This window comes from Pleurodeles waltl, chromosome 4_2 (genome assembly GCF_031143425.1).
Source record: "Pleurodeles waltl isolate 20211129_DDA chromosome 4_2, aPleWal1.hap1.20221129, whole genome shotgun sequence".
Lineage (NCBI taxonomy): Eukaryota > Metazoa > Chordata > Amphibia > Caudata > Salamandridae > Pleurodeles > Pleurodeles waltl.
Window position 1 is genome coordinate 341,889,549 of NC_090443.1, and position 20,311 is coordinate 341,909,859.

General features: G+C 42.5%; 1 protein-coding gene and 1 long non-coding RNA gene across 3 annotated transcripts in view; one reads left to right on the top strand and one right to left on the bottom strand.

The window, feature by feature from the left end:
* ANKRD54 (ankyrin repeat domain 54) overlaps positions 1–20,311 on the top strand; it is a 55,000-nt gene that overhangs the window by 18,637 nt on the left and 16,052 nt on the right. Inside the window, exons 2-4 of one of the 2 annotated variants that reach the window (XM_069231402.1) lie at positions 17,401–17,448; positions 17,972–18,070; positions 18,173–18,244. In XM_069231402.1, coding sequence (XP_069087503.1) covers positions 17,401–17,448; positions 17,972–18,070; positions 18,173–18,244 — 219 coding nt within the window. The remainder of the gene's footprint in view (positions 1–17,400; positions 17,449–17,971; positions 18,071–18,172; positions 18,245–20,311) is intronic. The other variant, XM_069231403.1, reaches the window with a different exon arrangement.
* LOC138292685 (uncharacterized) lies at positions 1,555–19,664 on the bottom strand. Its single transcript, XR_011202759.1, has 3 exons — positions 19,574–19,664; positions 10,997–11,032; positions 1,555–1,599 (listed from the first exon to the last, which is right to left on the bottom strand). It is a non-coding gene; the product is annotated as an uncharacterized lncRNA (long non-coding RNA).

A 20,311-nucleotide genomic window follows, 5' to 3' on the forward strand; every position in this document is an offset into this window, starting at 1 on the left:
ATTAAAAGTTGCCAAATGAAATAAATGTAAGGCCAACTTTTTATACCACACGTAAGACTTACGAAGAGCAGTGTAAGGTTCCAACCTCTGATCTACTCTATCAACACCACCCATGTGCCTATTGTAGTCCAAAATGCACGCAGGTTTGCGTACTTCCGCAACCTGACCCCAAACAGTCACAGGGGAAGTACTCTCATCATGGATGGTAGATAGCATGTACACATGCCTCCTGTCTGAAAAGTTCAGAGCTATCAGCTCATTATTCCGCAAGGCACTGCACTGTCCCCTCAAGTTTGTTTTACAGACAAGCTCCCTTGGATAGCCTTTCCGGTTAGAACAGATTGTGCCACAAGCAACAGTGTCCACTCTAAACAACTCCTTGAACAACTGCACTCCAGTGTAGAAATTATCTACGTACAAATGGTGACCTTTGTTAAACAATCGTTTACCAAGTTCCCACACAATTCTTTCGCTAACTCCAAAAGTGGCCGGACAACCAGGATGGTCAATACCAGAATCCCTACCAGTGTAGACCCGGAAATTATACACATATCCTGTACTGCTTTCTGACAGCATATACAATTTAATCCCATACCGTGCCCTCTTACTAGGAATGTACTGCTTAAAAACTAAACACCCCTTGAAAAGGACCAAAGACTCGTCCACACTTATCTCTTTGCCTGGAACATAGACCTCTGAAAACCGATCTACAAAATGATCAAGGACAGGCCTAATCTTAAAAAGATGGTCACAATCAGGGTAATCTTGTGGCAAGGCTAAAGCAGCAAATAGCGATTACGTGTCATAGTTGCAGGAAATATAGCCGTTGCCATCAAGGGACTAGTAGACCAATAAGAAGCCAGTGACGGCTTCCTGATCAACCCCATCAAAAAAGTCAAACCTAAAAACTTTTACATCTCTTCCAGATATGTGGGAACCCACTGAGTGGCTCTAGACTGAGGCCTAAGTCTGGCAGCGTGGTCCCTCAAATATTGCTCTGCATACAAATTAGTCTGCTCCACAATCTCTTCCAAAAATACATCGTCCATAAACAAGTGAAAGAAATGGACAGGCAAAAAGTTTTCCGTATTGACTCTACACCCTGGGAGACCAGTAAATGCAGGTAACTGTGGCTGCTCCATGTTTGGGGCAATCCAGGTGTCAGGTCTTCTAATGGGAAACCCTTCAGCCCCAGGCTGCTGCACTCCTGGCACATCAATGTCCTCCTCTAAAACAGGCCCTTCATCTGCACTGAGAGTAGCATCCTCATCAGAAGAACACTCTCGGACAGAAAACTCGCTGCCAGAATCGCTCACTTCCTCCTCTGCCTTAGATGCAGAGTCAGTCTCGTAATCGTGGCCTGAAGACGACTCAAAGAGCATGCCAACAACCTGCTGAGTGGTCACTCTGAGGCTAGCTATGATCCTCACTAACAACAAATGGATTGCCAACAACAACTAGCACTAAAATAAGTAATAAACAAAATGTAGCTTTATCACAAAGAGTTATGTACTAAAAAACTATACCACTCACTTGCCTGAAAAAGCTACTCACCAGCAACTACTCTGCACAGATACAGCAATCACCAATGATATCCCACTAAAAAGAACAAAGAAAAAAGCAAATTAGATATGACCACACAAATATCATTTTGCTCAAATCTAAGGACAATTTCACACACAATACTGCATTTAGTACACCACCTACAAACATGTCATTCATGCATGTCAACAATACTCCTTTGGAGTAAATTGCTTTCACTTGCCTAAAACATGCAACTATGCAAACCACAGGACAACTACTGCTAAAACCGCAAGGATCCACAGCAAAGAAAGCAAAAGCTTTGAACTATAACAAAAAAGAAGAAATAAACTGTTCTAATCACAAATACAAATACTTCGCCAGTTGACAAACACCCCACCACCAAGAACTTAGAAATTGTCCCTGGTGCCTAAGTGGCCTCTGCCCCACAGGGAGGCAGATGGGCCTAAAAAAAATAGGCTGATCTGCCTCCAAGGTGGGCCGAAATGGCCATCACCAACGTGCCCCCTTTGGGGGGTGACCGTTGCCAAAGGTGCCGCCCCCCCCCCCCCCCCCAACACACACAAAACACACACACACACAGGATGCCTGGTGCCTAATGGGTGTAAAAAATAAATTGGCCGATCTGCCCCCAAGGGGGACAGAAATGGCCAACAGCTCTGTGTCCCCTTTAGGGGGTGACCCTTGCCATAGGGGTCAAAAAGGGGGCACCCCCAGCACAAAACAAAAAAAGGGGGAAAAAAAAAAATCCCTGGCGTATTGGTGGTTTCTGCCCTTCTTGGGGGCAGATGGGCCTACAGAAATAGGCCCATCTGCCAGAGATGGCAATACGAAATTTCCCCCTTTTGGGGGGGGCGACCCTTGCCCAAGGGGTGCCCCCAAACACACAAAACACACACCCACACCACACAATCCCTGGCACCTAGTTGGTTTCGACCCCCCACGCCCCCCGGGCCAGATTGGCCAAAAATATGGCCAATCTAGCCCCAGGGGGGGCAAAACATATAAAAAAATTATTGCCCCCGGGGCAGCGACCCTTGCCCAAGGGGTCGCTGCCCAAAAACATAAAGAAAATAAATTCCCTGGTGTCTAGTGGTTTTCGGACCCCCCCCCCCCCCCCGGGGGCAGATCGGCCAAAAACTCAGCCGATCTGCCCCCGGGGGGGCAGGGGTGTCGAAATAGGATTACAAAAATAGCCCCAATGGGAGCGACCCTAGCCCGAGGGGTCGCTCTCAAAAAACATAACAAATATAAATTCCCTGGTGTCTAGTGGTTTTCGCCCCCCCCCCCCCCCCCCCCCCCCCCCCTTGGGAGCAGTTTGGCCAAAAAATCGGCCGATCTGCCCTCAGGGGGGGCCGAAATAGGAAAAAAATGGCCCCTAATGGGAGCGACCCTTGCCCAAGGGGTCGCTCCCCTAAATAGCATTCAAAAATAATCCCTGGTGCCTAGTGGGGATTCCAGGGCCCACGATCGTGGAGCAGGAATCCACTGAAAACAGGCACAGGGGGAAAGGAAAAACCCTTTCCTTTCCCCCGTGTCTGTTTTCCCCCGTGTCTGTCCACCCTCTTCCCCCCCCCCCCCCCCCAAAAAAAAACCCCAAAAGGGAAGGACTCACCTGTTTTGAGTCCTCTTCCCGCGACGCGCTGGAAGCAAATGGCTTCCAGCGCATCCTTGGCAATACTCGATGACATCGGCACGCTGACGTCCTCAGATTGCTGAGGTGCCTTCCATCCACGACCGGGGGGTGTGGGTGGAGGGCCCACGGGGAGCGCTAGCGCTCCCCCTGTGGGCCGGGTGCAGGACGAGGCGATCTCGTCCAAGGCACCAGAGAACCGGTGCCTTGGACAAGATCACCTCGTCCGCGGCACAGAAGAAGTTAAACCAATGGCAAAGCCCCCACTTCCCTCAGCAATATATGTTAATCGGCCCTAAGGAAGGCCTATGGAGCCTAAGGCAGTAGGCCTCAAAAAATCATAAATAATCTACTCGCCCTAACTGTAATGTACTTGACCCACAAACGGGTCTCAAATTGTATGATCCTAGGCAAATAGTTTAGTTGCCTTCTTCTTCATTCTTATACATGATTGCACCTTCAAATATATGAGCTCAGCATTTCTGCTGTACAAAAAAAACTCTTGTTTGATTAAGTAAACTAAACTTTGCTGCATGTGTCACAAGAATCTAGCCTACATAAAGGGGACACATGACTTGCTTTTAATTTACTAATAGCATTGCCACCGGGCAGGAGTGTTTCTCAGTTTGTTTAAACACTCACTTAAAAAATATATCTTACTAAACCATGATGTGGTAGCATACTGTCATCTACGCACAATACATTTCCAAAAACCTTTCCACTAACCTGCAGCTTTACTGATAAAACTATACCGTGTATTAACAATCTGTGAAAATTGGGTTTCAGAAAACCTATCCATTGCACATAAACACGTAAAGTATTTTGATTTGTTTTCGTCCTTTAAAAAAAAAAAAAATCATCACACAAATACAAAAAATGGGCTTTCACAACTATTGATCTATATTTTTAAATGTTTGTACAATTGACTTAGTCATTTAAATGTTGTGTGTTAGGAAAAACCTGACACCCTATAGCCTTTTATTTCACACTCTAAACAGTGGGCCAGACAGTTCAGCTTACAAAATCCTAGAAACTGACTTTTGACCTCTGTCTGTGAACAGAGCAAATGTGACATACAAGAACAAGATTTAAAGGCATCTTTTATTGCCCCTCCACTTTCTGACTGAGGAGAATACTTGTGCTTTGTCAACTCCCCAGAAGGGGCGAGTAAGTCCTAAAAATAGCTTGACCTGATCGTAAATGACTCACCATAGCGAGTGGCTGAGAAGATTTTTCAAGCCCTGGGCAGGGAGCTGTATTTTATTAAGTAGGACCTCTACTTTTAACATGCCCTGAAAGCAAAACTTCCAGATCGTTGTTTTTGGTATGGAAACGTTATTAGCTCCATTAGAATTACCGGCTGACACCTCAGCCTGGCTAACTTCTGAATGGGACTTATAAAATGCATACTTCAACGTATCGAATCAGTCACGGCACTAAACCCAACTTGATGCCCCAGTAGAATTTAATGTCGCTTTTAAGGAAAGGCGCCAGTTTGTCTAGTGGCCTCACACCGTTTCTGGTCACCAGACAGCTTTTTGTTGACCTGGTCAGTAGTGTGAATGACTCCTAAGCTTAGGAACAATAGAAGCCTGATACAGGCAAAGGTGTTACCTTACACTAGCAGGAAACCACTCAGGGGAGTGGCCCAAAAGGTGAGCTTCAAAGGCGAAGCCACCTTTTGGTGGGCAGGTGGCAATCACTCTCTTGAAGGGTTGCCTCTTTGTTAATGTAGACAAACTGGCGGCAGCAACAGAGAGGGAAGACAGTGCCCAAACAGGTTTTCCGCTGATCGTCTAGCTCATAGGTAGCCACACCTCTAGGGTGGGCTTTTAACCCTCAAACATTCAAAGAAGAGTTCAGACATCTTGAGAGTTGGCAGAATAGTGCACTCTGGGATTGCTAGATGCCACACATACGTTGGACATCATTACAGGGTAGATGGGATCCTGGTAGCCCATTGATTAGTGACTGCATCAACCCCCCATGGCACTTTCTGTGCATAAATCTGACACCCTGAACCTCAGTTCACAACGAAACTGGAGAAGAGACTGAAGGGCTGCCCTGCTGACACCTAGACCTGTCAAGAGAGGCTGTACCAACTGCTGGACTTGACCTACCTCACCTTAGACTAGCAAAGAGAGGACTGTGGCTCCTGACTTGTAGAGAAATCGCTCCTGAGCCCCAGACCAAATAAGTGCCTAAGGATCAGTTGGCTGACCAACTGGAACCAGCACCATCAAAGCTGAAGAAGCCCATCCCAGCAAGTCAATAGCCACTTTCTGAGAATTTCCACTGACCGCCGCTGGGCGACCCAAGAGATGACTGATAATCAATGGCAAACAGTTGCACCCGAGTCTGCTGGACCCAGGAGTGTTGTCAGTCCAAATTGGGCACCAAAGAGAGACACCAGCCTTCACCAAAGGATACCCATGGACCAGCTGTGTATGGAGATCGCTGGCCCAGCCGCAGCTAGCCTTTTGTTGGCTTAAAGAGGGCTTCAAGGGACACCAATCCCTGTGGTCAAAACCGCCCTACCTTACTCTTGGACCAGAGAAGAACCATTTGGACATGACAATCGAGCGCAGAGCACCAAGACAATCTTTCAGCATGCCCAGCATCCTTCAACCCCAGCATCAGGACCACTCCATTGAAGTCTGTTGCGGATTTGATGTAAAGTGTAGAACTGGACTTGAGACTGCTTTGGTGACAAGGTAACTGTTCAAATATTCTTTAGTGCCGCCCCTGCCCTACTTCCTGTTGGATTTGGTCATTCCCCCTGTGGCCAGAATAGACCAACGCTTGTTTGCACTTTGGACTAAAAAGTAGATTTATGTTTTACTCTAAAATCTATATCTCTGGAACCCTCCGGTGGATTTTGCTCGTCTTGGTGTCTAAACTTTCATAAAAGTATAATCTATTTTTATAAATTGGTGTCTGATTTCTTTGATGTTGTGTGACTTTCTTCTTTTGTTGTGTGTGCTGCTAAATGCTTTACACTAGTCCTTTTGTTTAAGCGTTGCTCCTCAAAGCCTCAACTACCCAGTGTTGAGCGAAGGGATTTACAAACCAGCCTGACAGGATCCAAGACAGTCTTGCAAGTGTATTACATGGTAAGGTCATACAATCATACAATATACCACAATCCGCACTGGAAGTAGGACAGGGTCTACAGAACATCCTGTCTGCACTTTCCTGGCCAGTAGAACAAAGAGTCCAACCTTTCCTTGTATTTTTATGGCCAATTGACCTGAATTTGTGTGCACTATTCTTTTGCTTTACTGCTGGCCGAGCCACAATATACACACACTGAAGAGTCAAAAAGAATCTCTGGAATGCTCTTCTTAGTCTAGAAAATACATTTATTAAATCACTTCACAAAGCTTGTGAAGGAAGGTCAGTACAACCGAAATTGCACCCTTAAATTGTGCAACAATAAAGTGAGAACATGTACAAAGAATCTTCAATCTATAAACGGCAAATATATTCATGCAAAAATACAAATACCTATACTGACATATATTCATACACAATGCAAAGCAAATTATTAGTAAAAATTCATCACCATGGGGCACAGTTGCTCCTTCATCCTTCTTATGCCAGCAAGTCGTTGACCCCGGTTCGACTGCAACAAGAAATGTATCAGGCATTTGAGGTCTCTGAATCTCCCACTGTCGACCTGGGTCTCTTATATGCCTTAAACAAGCCAGAAAGGAGCTTTCTAGAAAACCCCTCCCACTCCGCGAAAAGTGTTCAGAAATGCTGGCTGCTTTAGGTCAGTTTTGAAAGAGACACGTTGGAACTGGCCAGTTTCCCAAGGTGTCTCTCCCAAAACTAAACCGTTCCCTGCTGTACCTTAAACATCATTCTAGTACATACTTATCTTGTTGACTGACTGACTCCTCCGCGTCATGTCCTAGCCCTTTGGTGAGAACGAACACACAGAATAGAAAACATGTTGCATAACATGTTTTGTACGGAAAAATACTTGCACCTTTAACGTGGCGGTGAAGCTAAAGCTAAGCTGAATACAAAATGGAGTCTGTAACCTGTGACCACTAATGTGACGGTGAACAGCTAAGCCAAGTGCAAAGTGGCGTGACATGGAGTGAGTGGTCAAAACAGAAATATCACTACAACTATGAGATCTACTAGCCTCTTGCTAGCTCCTGGCTCAGGATTCACAAACTCATTATAAAGCAGTCCATCCTAACAGCCAACAGAATGCCTTCCGACCACTCCTTTGCTGACCAGCTCCTGGGCTCCCTTCCAAAATCAAGTTCAACAGAACTTCTCCCAGGTTGGTCCACTCAAAGCTAACACACCATGCAGCTCTGGCAGTGACTGGGTCTTCAACACTTGCCCCCTTCGGGTGTTTCATCTCCTTTCACCCTGGGGCAGTGCGATGGACAGCACGACATTTCTTCTCATCCGCTGCCTACACTTCTCCCATCATTGGAAATGTGGGTTGTTCCCAGTGTCTACTTGAGACTGAAGTGCATCTTGTGCTCTGGTCAATGTTGCTGACATGGTCTAAGCCATATAGGCCTCTAGTCCTGGTAGTAAACCAGGTGAAATTCCATTACTGCACAAGACATCACTCACATTGCTTCTCTCTCACTCCTATATCGACCATGACACACTTGCCATTGGGTTCTGCTTCAACTCAGGGAATTATCCCAACTGGCTACCATCTCGTTGGGTTTGAAACACCTACTTTCAACCATAGTCCTATGAGTACCTTTATCTCAGAGGACAGGTCCTGCAAAACAACTTCCTGTTTTTTTGAACTACTGGACCTGCACTCTCACCCCTTACTTTTATCATCTATTAAACTGCTCAGCATGGACTACTCAGCAGCCCTGTGCTTTCAAGGACCTCATAACATTTTTAAGGGTAATTCTTTTTCCATCCTCCTTCATTTCAGTGTCTGTCTCTCCACCGCCACAGCTACAGGAATACAGTCAGTACACTTCCACTGTACTGGGAAGCTGTATCCACCCATCATCTTGTGCCATGGTGTACACTAGCCATTCAAATTGGATCCCTCTGGTCCCAGTACACAGGCTCTCACCACACACAGTACTGCTACAGTACATGTACCACACACTTGCTGCAAATATACACACACACACAATGTCTGCACAAGGATCTGGGGCTCACATAAAAGCAGATCTTTACCTGAGAAGAGACAGTAAACTGCACTCTCCTGGACAGAGAGAAATGGGCTTATCAAATTAATGATGGAAAAAACTTGCACTGTTGCTACCACTGCTTTGTGACCTACCCAGGGCATGAATAGTGCTCCAGTGACTTATATGAGAGCATGCTTGATATGCCCCTCTGGGTCGCAGAACAGGTTCTGAACCTCACATTACCAGGCACAGGCCTAGGCCTCTATGCAAATGGTAAATTAGCCCAACGCTGGGCCCGAACAAAAAGTCAGGATACAAGTTTGACTCAGTTAGGCACTTTGGGAATAGGTACACACTTGTTCACATTGGGTGGGCATTCCCGTCCCAACAAAGACCATGATCCCCATTTAAAGAAAAAAGGAAAAAAAAAGTTGTAAGAACCTATTAGAACTGCTGATTGGTTTGTGTTTACAGTTGTCTCATCCTGAAGTTTACACTGCATCATAGCTCTTGCATAACACTCTTAAATTTTAATTCTTTCAAAGATCAAAAGGTTTCTTTTCTCCCAGCCAATCGTACTGTATTATTCTATACATTCATTTATGTAGTGCTTCTTACCCGTGACAAGGGGTTAGAGTGCTTTCTGGACAGCATGCCACTGTGTGGTAGTGTAATTGATGAAAGAAGAGGAGTTACGTTGATTTTTGTGGGTAAGGAACGTCTTGGTTGAGGACTAGACTGGTGCTCTTATCTATTCTTTGTCATTGCACCTATGCAACATCTTGGAATGAAATATGAGAGCGAGGCCACCTGCACAATATGTTGACATGCAAATTGGCAACCAGTTTGTTAGGCGGGTGGTCTTGTAAGCAAATCATGCTGGCGTATGTAGCAGTCCTGAATCCATGTGCAGTTTCAAGAGGTCGTGGACAGTTCAGCTGCATGTCCATTCCTGTAATTCATTAGCTCAGATATATAGTAGAAAAGTACAGTCGGTTACACATTTCTCAGTAGTCTTGTTATGGGATATACATTACTTGTAATTCACTTCTAGTGGGCGAGTAGACATAGAAATGGTGATATTGTAAATTTGGAAAGGCCATTGCCAGTTCCTACATGACTTAGATAATTAATTACATATCTGGTTTTGCCAATTTACTGGAAATATAAGAAGCTGTACAGTGAGCAGTGGGTTCTTTGGAGTGCTGGTTCATGCACACATTTTCACATACAGTAATGAGTTCAGTAATGTGTGACTTTTACTCTGGCCAGGTTCTAACCCACTTAATCCAATTTGTGCCAGCCCAGCTAGTAGGAGTCTCTTTATAGTCCGTCCGTATTGCACACCAGGCCACTTATCTAGGCGTGTCCATGCCTGGCATATATCTGGTCAAACTCTGATGATCCATAAGAGGGACTACACACTTGCATTAATTTACTGTGGGTTTAAGGACTTAAATGCAAACAAATCTTATGTGCAGATGAGTGTAGGGCACTATCATTCTCCACCTCTTTAAGGGTATAGCCAGGTCATTAAAGTCCTTCAGAATTCCAGATGGGTATTGATTGTCCTTACCCTTGCCAGAAACAAGTTACAGAGTTTAGCCGCAACTGAGATGGAGGTTCCAAGTTATGAACTTCTTGAATGGTGGGATGATCAATTAAGGAACTGGTTTAGATCACAGACTTCTGTTCTGAGAATATTGTTACAGTTTTACTTCTAAGAAGGAAGGACCTTTGCCGTTGATGGCCTTATGTTTGATGCAGAAAATCTTGAAGGTTAATATTCTAATGAGAAGTCAGACGCTTCTGTGGCTGGGGGATGCTGTCACAGAGATGTATGTGTAGAAGTTATCCCATTGAGTCTTTGTGGGCATGCAATATCAGTTGCTGAATGTGCTGAAAAGAGTTCATGGAGATTGCTTCTGGGACACTTGGCAATAGAGATCCAGTTTGCGTAGTGAAGTCTTTGCGGTAGATTTGTTGATACTGTCGAGCCTTTGTAGGTGGATATTGTCCTTAATATTTCTTTATTCAGTTGATGGTAAAGAGCAGCCAAGTGTGATTTCATTCCTCTGTGTCGACTGGCCTCATGTACATTGCATAAATGTTTTACGAGAGATCAGCTTGTTGAAACTTTGGTAGAGCCAGTTATTACTACCATTATTCGCTTGGGAAATGAGAGCACAGGCAAATGGGAATTGACACCCATGAGGTCAGGTTTGTTCCAGTGTCTGTAGGGGCTGATGTCTGTTTCGTGGTGAGAATTTATGGGGGAAAAGTGGGATGGTGATCATTGGTTCCCTGTGATGTTGATGATTCCAGGAGGGCTGAATATTACACCCCAAGGTGATCATAGGGTCCCCTGTGGTTAATTAACAGAGGTTCCAGATTTTATACAATGCTTCTTGGCTGTAGCATTAATATTTAGTTAAACCAAATGCAGGACATCAAGAATTCTGTGGATAGCGTGTTTGGTTAAAAAAAAGTGTGAGATTGCCTTTCTTCCTTACCCAAGTTAGGTGCACTGTGTTGAGCATAAACTTTGCAATACAAGCACACTTTTTTAACTGAAGCACATAACTTTTGCCTGAACAAATTTTGAAAGTAGGAAGATCAACACTCGGATGGAGCAAAACCCAACGCCTAAGTAATGACTCTGAATGCTCTTTTTCCTGTTACTCACATAAGGTATAGTGACAGTTGCGCTGCCAAATCAGACCTAAACCAGAAAAAAACAAGAGACACAAAAAAACTGAGAATTAGTAAAATTGTCAGATTGACATGGACAGTTTCTCTTCACAATTTTACTGATGTTCGCCTCAGCTTTAAGTCAAATGTTATGGAAATAAACCATGGGAATGAAAAACATTATGCAAACAACAAAAGAATGAGGTAAAAGAGCAAAGAGAGTAATTGAGGTAAGAAAACAAATAAGAAAGGGAAAGGATTGAGAAAGTGAGAGAGGAAAGCAACAGAATGAGACAGAAAAAAACCAAAAACCCAGAAAATGGAGAACAGGAGAAAACATACAGAAAAAGGAAAATAAAAACAAGCATTTGTAATGCGATAGGTCTCACATTTTCTTAAGTTAGAGCTTTTGGCATTGTTAAATTAATATGCTGGACTTTTCTTGCCACATAAAGTGGTCAACCCTTCCTCATACTTTTGTCTTTGCCTGCCATGTAATACCAATGGCCCTGCTTATAACTAAAACGCTTCCATTTACCTTCTTCCTCTATAACATAACGTGTATTTGTAAAGCGCACATAACCCGTAGGAATCTAGGCGGTGAATAACCGATGTTTATTGTTACCCAAATCAATGGTACTCATTTTATCAACACCATAATATTGGATGAAAGGGTGAGTGGACCTGCCAGGACTTGAACCTGTGACCATGAGGTCGAACACAGGTTTCCAAAGTGGATGCCTTAGTCTACTAAGCCACCAGACCCAGCAAATATCATTTATCGGCAGCAAAACATGAAAATGTTGCTATTTAGCATCCTCATTTAAATCTACCATGCAAATTCTAATAGAATACCACTTTCAACAACCCACTTCAGAGTTGCTGGTTGGCTAACAGAATTCCCCCAAAAAAGACACAAGACAGCCACAGAGGAGAAATAATCTAGAAGGGTCATCCAGACATATCAAGAGTGTTCAAACAGTCATAGTGTAATAAGGATGTAAAGTTGCCCGAAATCATGGTCATAATTGTAATAAGGAGAGATTATTAAAACATATATAATTAGCTTATAAACCTTTCTCAGAAATAAACTTTTGACATTCGACTGTAATGCTTAAAACACCATAAAAAATATCATTTGTAAGAAACATGGTCATGTAACCATATTGTTAGCCCAAAGGGCATAACTCCATGAGAAAAACAGGTGAAAGTGATGCAGCGTAACCACATATTTAGCCCTAGAGGGTGTAGTACATAACAGATTTTCAGGAATAGCAGGCCTATAACAATGATATTACAGACAAGGCCCTTAAAGCACAAATTACTCTCAGCTGTAAAACAAAAGTTCCAGCCATGAGAGCACTTAAAAAGACACTGAATGGTAGGAGGGGTTATTATTTTGGGGTCCCACTAACTTAGTGTGGGGACCCAGAAATGATATAAACAGAAAGAGCAAGTTGTGCTGAACGTTTTGGTGGTGGTCAGATTGTCCTAGCGCCACCACAGGCTGAGTTATGTGCAAAAATGCATTGTGAAAGTAATGTCCTGCAAAGCATTATGGGGCGATTTTCCGGAGTACATTGAATATAGTATGACTCTGATTAGGTAACTGTGAACAATGTGACCAGTGCTTCAATACCACCGATCAAGTTCACACTGTTGAGCCTTATCACGCTGTGAGCTTTATGGCCACCAGGCAGCAGGAAGGGGAGAGACAAAAAAAAAAAAAAAAAATTGCCCACGCTGAAGTTTATCAGCGATCGTGCAATAATCCATTAAACAGGGGCAGTCTGCAAGGCATGACAGAAACAGCCTCAAGGCGGGACAAACATAAAGCATTTACCAATGACGTTATGATTTTTGAAAGGCAAGCCCACAAACAAGTGAAAGTGATGGGCATGAGTTTGGCATGGGTAAAAGCCCGCAACACTTACAACAGGGAAAGCGCTTGCGCGTTCGACCTAAAGGAATGGAAAAGAAGAAAACATTGCTAAAGAGAGGAAAGGCGAAACAAAGGAAAATAAAACACTAGAGAAAACGAGGAAAGAAAGAAAGCGAGAAAAATGAGTGAAAACTAGGTAAAAACGAGACACAACACCTGGCAACATTCTCTGGTAACCTGTGAAGGAATCAACTAGTACTTAATGGAAGCGTGGTAGGGTCAATTAAGCAATAGACATGGCAGCTGCATTTTGGTGACCTTGAAGGAGACCCATGAGCTATTTAGTTAAACCAAGAGAGACTGAATTCCTATCGTTCAGATAGGATGAGATAGCTGTGCGGATCACTAATCTTCTCCCGTGAACATAGGCAATGAAGATTTTTCCTTAAGCTGTTCAAAATGGAGTAATGTTTACCAGTGAGCATGTTGCCATGCAGTCAGAAGGTAAAATCAGTGTTTATAGTAAAACTAACATGTTTGGCCTTAGTGATAGGATCTGGGAGCGGGCCAAGAGCCAGTGATTACCAAACAGCTGTCTGGGCCTCAGAATGTTTTCCTAGAATCAACACCTGTCTTATATCAACATTTAACTTTTAAAGGTTATTGCTTATCAAACATATGTCTCTAGCAAGACATTCTAGATGTATAAGAGGATTATCAAAGTAACTAACACTCTGTTGTATCAGAAATGGAATATCAATAGAGTAGCTCAAAAACGTAAAGGTAAAACAACAAGTTAAAGCAAGTAAAAGGTTTAAATAAAAGATAAAGAATCCCAGAAAGTGCACAATATTTTAGTTAATCAATGTTTAGTGTTTTTACTTTTTTTTTTTTTTTTTAATGGTAACTGAATTCACATACAACTACATATTAAACCTAATGGTACATATAAACACAATGAAATGGGAGACTTTTCTAGCACCACCTAAAACTAGAATAATATGCCAAAAGGTTTCTTAGTGTTTCATGTTGTATAGCCATTCGCTACGGTGTTCACCGAGGTAAGGACTGTCTTGTGTAGCTGTTTGGAATTTTCAATTTAAAACCCTTTCATTTTGCATTTCTCAGAGGGTTCACAACATAATCCTCCTTTGTAGTGTATTTGTTGGAAATGTAAAGCCTGTTTCTCAGGGGCATTGAAACAGAGCAGTCCAAAACTGACACAGGGATGAATTGGAGACTAGAAACTCCGAACTGAACAACATACAAAATTAACAGAATAAATGACCAACCAATGTTTTCTTTCTATAAAAAAAAATAAACTTATTTTAATCCGTACTAAACTATAGTACTATATTCATAATGACAAATATTTCACGGTTTAGGGTGGTACTACAAATTGGAAACCATCGTTTAGGGGCCTCGCTGATTACACAGCAGGCAATCACAAATCCTAAAAGAAGTATCACAGGGGAGCAATAAACCCTGTAAATGTATTCTGTTTTTGTTATGTGTGAGGTACTATGCACCTGCAGGGTTCAATCCCCAACACTATCAATTCTGATATAAGGGCCTATTGGAAAACATTTTCACACTCAAACGGGTTTCCAAGTCTATCAGAATGTAAAATGAGAGACTATCTCCTTTGCCACCACATTTAATATAGCCTTATAGTCCTCTGTAACAGGCTATACTGGCCAATAAAGGCCTGCTTCAGCGTTAAGGGCTTGAGCCAAAAATGAGGGCCTTTAACAAGGAAGCGGGACTTTAATGCCAGTATAGCCCAGCTACGAGGGCTGTAAAGCTATTAGAACATTCTGCCACTAGAGGGCTTAATGTTCTAATAAATAAAACAAAGATCTAATGGAGCCCAAGGGGATTGAAATCCCCTCGGGCTCCTTAAGGCCTTTATTAACAGCAACAGCTGTGAACAAAAACATTGTAAAGTTGGAGCTCCGAGCTTCTATCAGGCCATTAGAAGCCCAGACCACCCCACTGTTTTCAGTGGAGCTCCCAACATTCCAATGTTCTAATAATCAACAGAAGACGTTTGTCTTCAATGTGAAAAATAAATATGCCCAGATGGTGTCTACCTAAAGAGGCCCATCAGGCATTTTGGGAATACTCAGTCTGTATTGAGATGAAACTTAAGCCATGCTCTGCAGATGAGCGTTTTCCGGTTCCAGACTAAGAAAAGGAGACTACATAAGCTCCATCTTATTGCATCTGTCAGAGAATGTGCAGTGTAAACTACCATGTTATTGTATGTGTCAGGTAGTTCAAAAGTAAAGCAACTTCAAATGGTGCTTGTCTTTGACTTTACAATGTAAAATCCCTTCCTATAGTATTTGCCACAAATTTTGTCATGTAAAATCGCTTTCAGGTATGTTTATCCAAGTTCACAATGTAATATTCGTTCCTGTTGTGTTTGTCCAAGTTTGAAATGTAAATTTCCCATTATATTTATCACAGAGTTCACGATGCAATACCCCCTGCTACTGTATTTGAGAAATCAGGTTTTGGGTGTCCTATAGCACTCATTTCCGTGGAACACCCTGCCCACCTCAATCTCCCATTTGTCACGCAGTGGTGATAATGAAAGTGAGGTATAGGGAAGGAGAGTCTTGTAAAACCAAGTGATATATTTGCCACCTGCCAGAAATGTTATTTAATGCGGTCACAATTAAAAACCATTATCAAAATTACAAACATTGACAAGATTTTAGGTGGAATTTCAAATTGAAACCCATCCTACATTAATTCTGCAGATTACTCATGCTGCAAATCACATACTGTAAAGACATTTCCAAGGGGACAGCTAACCCTGTAAGTGGAGGCTGCTCCCATTATCTTTAAGCTACGGTGTGACAATTTGCGCACCATTAGGTTTTAATCGTTAAAAACAGCAGTGGTCCCATACCTGCCTCTTGGAAAACCTCCGGCTTTTCATAATAAAAAGAAAGGTAAGTCTACAAGTTTAGTCAGACAGTTAACAATGTACAATGAGAGTCCTACTGCCTTTGTCATCACATTTTAAAAATCAATAAAGCAAGCCAGTTGGCTTCAACATGAATATAAACTTGACCATGTGGTTCTTGCGTACAGTATAGCATCAAACATTTTAACTAGATCCAAAGTATACAATGACATGAACATAATGTCCCCGTTTTCAAACTGCAATAATTTAACGGTGGCCATACCTAAAAAGTGACCTCTGTTATAAATTTGTTTCTGTTGCCTTTTTCTCAGTGTTCACAATGTAAAACCCCTCCACATTTTATTTAACATTTTGCTATTGCCAAACCCCTTCCTGTTTGTTTTGTCATGGGGTTTACGAGGTAATGTGCATGATGTTTTACAAGGGTTTCACAGTGTAAGGCACTGGTTTACACTGTGCGTTTGGTATTTGGCAAAAGTTCACAACTTATGCCCCCGCCCCCACTCTGTTGTACTTCTAAGAGAGCTCAGAATGTAAAGCCACTTTAGTCTGGTTTTTAGTTAGGACTTCAATGTAAAACCTCTTCTTGTAATATCTGTCAGATACCAACCCCTTCGTATTGTATTTTACCTGGGGTTTGTGTTAGAAAATAATTGTCAATAGGCCTCAACACAGTTTAATAGCAATACATTCATAACTGCCTACTTGTTTTAACATATGTTTCTCACAGTAAATAATTCAGGTTTTACTGCCTTTATCCTATCTTCATAATAAACAGATTAGAAATACAGGATCTGACATAAATAACTTCGCCCTATGAACCAATCACGCCTACAGCCTTGATCATTGGTTTACTACCATAACCATCTCAAGCCCACCGAAAAAGAGCATAATCTGTGCAATATAAGCACTGTTTTTAGAGAGCGCGCACAATGTCTGCACAATCAAATCCAGTAGTCAAAAGTCCCTTGCTCAATAGTGCTTCTTAAAGCTCTTTTTCTGTTGATCACATAAGGCATAGTAACAGCTGTGCTGCCAAGCCAGACCTAAAAAAGGGGTTTGTTATGTTTTGGTGTTACAGTATTATGTTTTTTTTTTTTTTTTTATTTGCAACGAAATTAGTGTGTCAGTATTTCTTCAGCTCTGGCCTTAGATTCTATTATTGTATCCTTCCCCGCCCTTAGAGCTCTCCGTGATGTCTAGCCTTTTGATCTTCTGTCTCTCACCAACCATTGTCCCCTCCTTTCCAGCTTTGACCAACCACAGCTTCTCAGCTATCTGGTCTTAGCTGCTGGCATTCCGGCTTTTGCTTCCTGATTGCAGTGGCTGCATGTCTCTCTAGCTCCAACACCAGTTAGTAGGATTTGACTGAGCAGGACAAATGGCTTCAGGTGATAGGTCTGTCTTCTGAAGCATTATATACACTATGTACATTTCCAAGGTGAATCGCTGACTAACCTCCCTACCTGGCAACTCCTTCATTTTCTGTCTCTTTACAAACTTGGTCATCGCATTCTATCTGCTCTTAAATGTCTGGCTCTGACCTCAGTTTCCTGACATCCCTTATTTCGTTTTGCAGCCCTGAAGAAGCTCCGTGAAGCAGCAAACAGCAATGACGTTGAAACTGGTAATGTCTCGGTGCTGCTCATTTCAGAGTGCACTTTTTCTCCTGCTTTGTGTCTCTTGGGATTCAAATGTATCAAGCGATGTGGCTTGAACCATTATTTTGGTTCAGGGATCTGTGAAGTGTACCAGACCTGAAACTGAGGACCACATGTGCACAGAACACCAAAGTCACTTATAACGTAACTTTGAGTGCAGTGTCTTATGGTGCAAATAATGTTGTCTCCCACTGTAAAGAGATTTATAGGCTGGTAGTGCGGTCTTATACTCTGTACACTTTTTGCGTGAATATTTAAGATTTTTACATAGCCTGGGTCCTACCTATTTTGGGCGGTCCATATGTGTACTGTTTAACAAATTTAAGGTTTCTTTAAAGAACCCAGATTTAATAAGTGCCCAACAATCTCATGAAAACAGACTAAAATTTAAGCATTGCTAGATGACAGAATAGGTTACAATTTAAAGCTGATTTTATTGATTAGGACTATGAGTGAATAGTAATTTCCCTTCTTTCACTCTGGGATTAGTGCAGCACCTCCTCATGGATGGGGTGGATCCTTGTGCTGCAGATGACAAAGGCCGTACCGCACTGCACTTTGCTTCCTGTAATGGCAACGATGGAATCGGTAAGGGTTATTGTGTTGGTGTCTTCCATTTTGTATCTCTTATGTTGTGGTTATTGTCACACACAGGCTACTGTAACAAGGGATTTGCTATTCCTTTTCTAGTGCACCTGCTCTTGGACCACGGTGCTGACCCGAACCAGAGGGATGGGCTTGGTAACACACCCCTGCATTTGGGTAAGTCTTGGTGTGTAAGGGTAAAGTAAGAACTCTGAAGAGTGGAAAAAAACTGGACCTAATCAACATGCGCGAGGCCAGCAGTGGTCCCAGTAAAAGGAAGCTTTATGGTAGAGAAACATGCATTTCTCGTTTTATTTCCTTCCTTTTGGCCACCCTTTATAGGCTGCTATTTAGGATCGCTACTGTGCCTTGTGCACAGGTTTGAGGGAGCTCTAAAAGGTAAGGCACTGTTAGGAAAGTGTTAACGGAAAGCCTTTTTTATAACTCACAATGCTGGTATGTATATTTGTGCAACCTGTCCTGATGACTCAGGAAGCTGTGCAAGTGCTGGAAACTATTTTGTGTGCGGTTCCATTGCTGAAGCCCCATTTTTTCCTTTATCTGTATCATTTTACTTGCTTTAGCGAACATAAGGGGTGTACACCAACGTTTTTCATGGAGATTGGTGTGATAGGTGCCCTTCTGCAACTACAGATCCCAGGTTGCAGAGGAGGAAGTTTCATCAGCTGTGCTGTCCCAATTTTTAGCGTGCGTGTGTGTGTGTGTGTATGTATGTATATATGTATGTATGTATATGTGTGTATATTTCTATATATATGATTAGGAGTGGGGAAGTTTCAGTGAGGGGACCTTGTGCGCATGAACAGCACCAGAGTATGAGGACCTAGTATGAAGCCTTCTCGTGGGGTCCTATGGCATTCTAGCTTTATTTGACAATGGTTGTACAAATTATTGTTGTCTACCACTGGTATGCTGGAGTCATATGTCTGGGCATAAATTGAGATTTCCTCCTTGCTGTGACCATAGACATTGGAATCTTTCATATGAACACGTCTATTCCAACTTGGATTGTGGGTACCAGTTGTCCCCCCTTCGGCAGTCACTAGCGATGGCACTCTGTTCTCAAGGGAAATGGTAACCACTCCTTCGTTAAAAAAGATGATGCCCCTTTCCATGCAGCGGAACGTGTGCAAATTAGACCCAATGATTTTCAAGATCATACTGCTAATTCCTCCACTGATTCAACGTGATGCACTATAGCTGCAAAGACTTGAGGCTGACACAAGGAAGAAAGAGAAGATATTAAATTAGCATTCAGCTTATAATGCCAGAGCAGGTCAAGTGTTTGACTGGCTGTGCCCTGGGCAGTGAAGCTGCAATATATGCTCTTTATTGGGAGAGGAGAGGAGAGGAGAGGAGAAGAGAGAGAGAGAGAGAGAGAGAGAGAGAGAGAGAAAATTTAAAAAAATATTGCACACATATTCTCTGACTTTTAGTGAGAGGCAGAGAAAGGCATTTTGCCTAGAGGCTTGTGCCGTCTATTACCTTTACAAAGTGGAAGGTATATCAGTGATCATGGGGGGATTCTTCAGGTAAGCAGTGAAAGTGAGTAATTCTTCATTCTTGCTTCAAGGCCTATAAGAGGAAGGAAAATTCAAGATTCAGGAGTGAAGATATTGCCTTTGCCTCCTGACAGAAAGGCCACCCCCAATTTGTACAGGACATCTACATTCCAGAGCTGGTGGGATGAGGAAAGGAGCACGTTGCAACTTCTCTCTGCAGCAATGAGGCACACCTTACAAAAAGTTAAAGTTAGAGTTCCAAGTGTGAATCAAAAATATGACACATTTTTATACCGTTATTCACATTACACTGATATAAACTATGTTATAAATCCTGGCAACATCTACCCAGTAATACTGTTGCATTCAAACTGAATGGCCAAGTCCTCCCTTTTAGCACTTGAGTAGTGGGATCGAGTAGTCAAAGCTTACTCAGGCGGGTAGTGCAAGGTTTGATGCTCAGAAACATGTCACAACAAATAATGTTTGAAATAACAATTTCAATACCAAGACAGTTTTGTACTTTATAAAATAAAGTTAACTTATTTACAGGTAAGTATTCTACATTCTTTTTTAACAACTTTATTTAGCATTTTAATACTGAATAGGAACAAGACACAACTTGCAGTATCATCAAGAATATCGAAGGAGAGAAGAGGACCCCCCTACCTCAACACTCCCCATGAATACATATATATGACAGCAGGGCCAAATGCCTCAG